General features: G+C 44.4%; 1 protein-coding gene across 1 annotated transcript; it reads left to right on the plus strand.

Annotated features, from left to right (window-relative positions):
* The first annotated feature begins 691 nt into the window (after positions 1 to 691).
* Positions 692 to 1,585, plus strand: LOC146786051 (taste receptor type 2 member 40-like). The gene has a single exon (XM_085633143.1). It carries the CDS (start codon positions 692 to 694, stop codon positions 1,583 to 1,585), a length of 894 nt encoding a protein of 297 aa, XP_085489269.1.
* Positions 1,586 to 5,090: the final 3,505 nt, after the last annotated feature.

Raw genomic sequence — 5,090 nt, forward strand, 5'->3', positions numbered from 1 at the left:
CCTATGTTAATTATAAATACAAAGAGAGGGGATAATTATGGTTGTAGATGGTTTCATCAGAAAATGCAAATATATTCCGTAAAAAAGAAAGTCTTTTTGCTCTAGAACTTATGGCATAAAAACTGCTTTCACATTTTCATGTTTAGCTCATATGGATTAGGAAGCTGTAGCAGAATCTATCATAAGCAGCAGAGGTACAATAGGTTCCTTTTGTATGAATGCAGTAAATGAAATACCTTTTGATCACAAAAGTTGTGATGGAAATAGGTACCTGTGCCAGACTATGGACAATATTATCAAGAACGGCGATAACATGATCGCCGCTTTAGCGGCAGGAAACTGCCGCTAAAGCAGCGATAAGGGGCTTAATAATATTCCCTAGAGAATTCCAATAGAAGCCCAGATTCTGGTGTGAAGGACCACAAATCCTGGCCGCCTTAAAATGACCAGTTGCATATTTGGTTTACAGATTATTTGAGAACCCAATAACATAAACAACTCAGATTTGCATCTACGCAGAACAACTATTATGACAACGATGAAATCATTGGTAAGTTAATCCGAGGGCAGCTGTGTGCTTATGGACTCTTTGGAAAGCATACCTGCTCAGAACAAACACACACGGCCTCTAGTGAGAGCAGCACTAGTGTTTGTGAGATCTTCCAGAGATCATCAAGGAAAGAGGCAGAAAATGGATCCTTTCTATGCAAAAGAATTATTGATCGTCTCATTGATAGTGAATGTGATTGGAATACTCGCCAGTGGGCTCAATGTGACTATTAATGTAATTGCCTGGACTAGGGGCAAGAGCCTGAACAGCTGTGAGCTCATCTTAGTGGCTCTGGGGATCTCCAGTACTTGCTCTCAGTGTACCTACATAGCGTACACTTATGTTTCTTTCAAAATGCTGGATGATGAAACCTTGGAATACACTTTTCTAGTCATACATCAGCTCCTGATCTGGTCTGCCACTTGCAGTTCCTGGTTCACCTCCTGCCTCTGTGTCTTCTACTGCGTGAAGATCGTGGACTTCAACCACCGCCTCTTCTTCTACTTAAAAGCAAGGATCTCCAAGATGGTGGCCTGGCTGCTCTTGGCATCTGTCGTGAGCTCTTTGGTCCTCAGTATTTCCTCATACGGGGAAGTATACAAAGAATCCCCTCAAAATAGAAATGATACACTCAATAATTCTACTCTTAGTCATGAGAAACCCTTTTTTTATACTTTGTATGAGATTTTACGTAACATTTTTGGCTACTGCCTGCCTCTTCTGCTTGATATTTCTTCCATCACACTCATCCTCATATCCCTCGGCAGACATGTCAGTCGTATGAGAGAGAATGCCAGAGGGTTCAGTCAGCCCCGGCTGGAGGCTCACTTTGGAGCAGCCAGAATTGTCGGATCCCTCCTACTGGACTATATTTTATTTTTCCTGGCAACGTTTGCCTTAATGTTCGCACTTTCGCCTTGTTTTTGTTTCATTTGCAAGATAATCATTGCCTCCTATATGCCAGCACAATGCATTATTCTGCTTCTGAAGCATACCAAACTGAAGCTAGTGCTCTGCAAGATACTCCCACCCTAGAAGTGAGGCGTTCATCCATCATGGGAAGGCATCACTGAGGTACCCGAAGACATCCTTTTACTTCCAGCATCAGCTTCTGCGACAAAACAAACATTGCATTCTCTTTGATTCTCTTGTGTATTTTTTTGAAGAGCATCTTTTAATGAGCTCTACTGATAATGTGTGCCTTATCTTCTCACAATTGTGGATATTTTAGAAAAAGTTAAGACTATAAAGTGTGTTGTCAATGCGATAGTTTATTTTGCTTTATTTTATTCTTTCTTATAATATGGATGAATTGGTGTATTTTATAATGGAAAATAAACCATGATTGTGGAAAATTGAGTTTGTAGAATAACCTAGAATAAATAGGGCCATTGTATTACTTGTAAGCCCTTGCATTTCATGCAAAATATAATATTGAAAAAAATACTTATAGCATTTTGCAAATGCATCTTCAATCTTGCCAGTTTTTACTTTCAAAATTGACATTTGGAATCATTGCATTTAGATTCAGATAACTTGCATATGTAATTTTGCCCTCTAGCGTCGATCGTCCCACTGTATGATGAGTGCATTGAAAATAACTAATAGTTGTATAAGCAATTTTGGATGACATGCAAAGTTCTCCGGGGTTAAGGTTTTCATGAAATACCAGGACTGGACTGCAGTTCCTCCAAAATGGTACTTCCACTTCTGTCTCTGTGTGGAGTGGGGACAACTTCAATCATTCCCTCAGACCATGTGCCAGCTACGCCCAGACTGAGTGGGCCCGGGGGGTTCAGCAAGGCTTTCTACAGCTCTGATTTGCAACAGCCAGGGGCGTAGCTTCGGGCGGGGGGGGGGGTGAGGGGGGGTAGTGCTTGGGGTGTGCCACCCCCCAGATATATTAATTCTTGGCTTTGTAGTTGGAGCGGGCAATGAATCTAGGCAATGTTTACGGTTTATATGACTACTAACTTGCTTCTTAGTTCACAAATGGCATTGTTGTTTGGGGGGGCGAGCCATTAATGTTTCTAAGTTCATGTTGAAAAATTATCACTTTTAATACATGATTTTATATGGAGGGATATCATCTGATGGACTACGGTGAAATCCTTCTGAATGTTAAATAAATACACAATTTTGAATTTTGAACGGATGTTATCATATGTTTACATTTTGTTTGGTGCACAATATGCATGCCAAACATTGTCACAGCTTGCTTTGCGCATTGTTTCTTAGAGCCAATTCTGGCCCTTTTCATTTGCTGGTGTGCCCACCTCTATTTGCAACTTAAGCCTAATACATGAGGCCGTCAGTCAATTGATCAAAAGATTTGCAAAAAGCAAGGAATGGCCTCATGGAGCCCAGCCTCCACGCACTGATTTGGCAAGTCTCCCATCAAGGCTTCCTATAGTAGAGATGCAGAAGAGTGCTTGTAGTTAAAATACATTTAAAATAAGTGATCCTGGGGCAGGGACTTTTTTTTAATTAATTAATTTTATTTTTTTGGTCTAAGTTTTCTTGGGGGTGTCGGACATTTAGGATGATATCGTCCATGTATACGGAAGCAAATAGAGGCACAGTGTTATACTGGAGTCGCCTGTTGAGGTGACGCTCTTGAAAGTGTCTAATGTGGGGGTCCATTGCTTGGATTTAGAGAAACGGGGACAAGGGGCAGCCCTGTCTGGTACCACGGGAGAGGGCGAAAGCCCAAGAGAGTTTGCCATTTAAACGAAGTCTGGCCGTGGGGGTCGAGAATAAAAGCTTGGTGAGGTTGATGAACCCAAAGGGTATACCCAGCCTGCGCATGACCGTCCAGAGGAAGGGCCATTTGAGGGAATCAAACACCTTCTCAGCGTCTGTTAGGATCGCCGCTGCCGGGGTAGCCAGGTTGATTCTATGCAGAACAGCAAATAGCGTACAGAGATTCAGGGAAGTGGATCTGCGAGGGACGAACCCCGACTGAGCGGGGGAGATAATTTTGTCCATTAATAAAGCAAGGCGCGTCGAGATTGTTTTCGCCAGTATTTTATATTCAAAGTTTAGAAGGGAGAGTGGCCTATATGACCCGCAGAGCAAAGGATCCTTACCGTGTTTAGCAGAAAATATTCCTCAATGGCCTCACCTATTTCATCCACAAATACGTCGTCGTCTAAAACCCTGCCCAGGAACCTCCACTGCCGCTCGTGGCCCTCAGGTCGAGGGAGACAAAGCTTCAGTACGACCGGGGAATGGTCGGAGTAAGTGCAGGGGAGTATGTCTATTGTGTTGTACCAAGTGGTGGAGACGGGGGAGAGTAACCAGAAGTCCAGTCTGGTCCAGGTGTTATGTTGTGGGTGAACCCTGGATTTTCCGGGTTGTGCGTTCTCTAGGAGTCGGTGAGCTGGAATTCCGCACACATGTTCAGCAAAACCTGTCATGCTCGAGGTTTAGGGGCTGCCGTTGTGGATTAGCTGTCGATGGTGTGGTCTAGGAGCAGATTGAAGTCCCCACCCACCAGCAACCCACCCGCGTTCACCCGTGTCAACTTGGCATCTAGTTCATGGAAGAAGTCAGGGCTGTCCACATTTGGGGCGTAGACACACACTAGTGTGACCGAGTGTCCCATCAATCTACCAACCACTATTGTGTACCGCCCCCCTTGGTCAGTCAGGCAGCTTGTCAAAGAAAATGAGATACGCTTGTGGATGAGTATCGCCGTGCCCCTCGCGTAAGTAAATAGTTAGAGAAAAAACGGTGTGCTCCCCATCCCGTTGCAAAACGAGTGTGGTCTGCCTTGGGTGAGTGAGTCTCCTGTAAAAAGGCGATGTCGATATTATGGTGCTGTAGATAATGTACTACATGCTTACATTTCTTAAGGTTATTCAGCCCACGTACATTCCAGGAGATAATCGAGAGCAGTGAGTGATCAGCTATGTCAGGAACAGTGGCCAGTGGAAGGTGAATGGTGCCAAGCGTAGTGGTCAACAGTGGGCAGTCAGCATGGTTGGAACTGGAATCATAAGAACTTTGAGCAACAATATGAACTTTCCCACCCCCATGCCCCTCCCAGCCTCGCAACCCATCTCACAAGGCGTAAAACCCAACAACTGTGCATCCAATGCGTTCCGTATGGTCCACTGTGGTGTAAACAAAATCCAATACAGGTGCATTACAAACTGTGAAATTAACAAGTGGTACGCACCTAGGGCGGAGGTAACGCCTCGATGGTGCCCCTCAAAATGTAGAATAACAGTGATGAGCTGTGTGTACTGTCCCTATCGTGGCAGTTGACCACACTCGAGCCCTTCTGTGTACTGATCATGTAACAATTACAGATAATTGAGGTAACAAATATAGCCTGCTGGTCATTCACTTGACTTGAGAATAGCTCTACACTGGAGGCAGATCCGCTGTGCGGAGGCAAAGAGGCTTGCCCAGCCTTCCTCAGCTGCCCGTCCGAAGTCTTGTTGGACCTACCAAAAGCTTGTGCATCGGAGGGGTTATCGAAGATTCGGGTACGTCTGTTAATGTCCACTCTTAACCGGGCTTGATATAAGAT

Source organism: Triturus cristatus, chromosome 11, assembly GCF_964204655.1.
Source record: "Triturus cristatus chromosome 11, aTriCri1.1, whole genome shotgun sequence".
Taxonomy (NCBI): Eukaryota; Metazoa; Chordata; class Amphibia; order Caudata; family Salamandridae; genus Triturus; species Triturus cristatus.

Coding starts and splice junctions, on each gene's coding strand:
- LOC146786051 (XM_085633143.1), top strand. CDS start 692: ATGGATCCTTTCTATGCAAAAGAATTATTGATCGTCTCATTGATAGTG.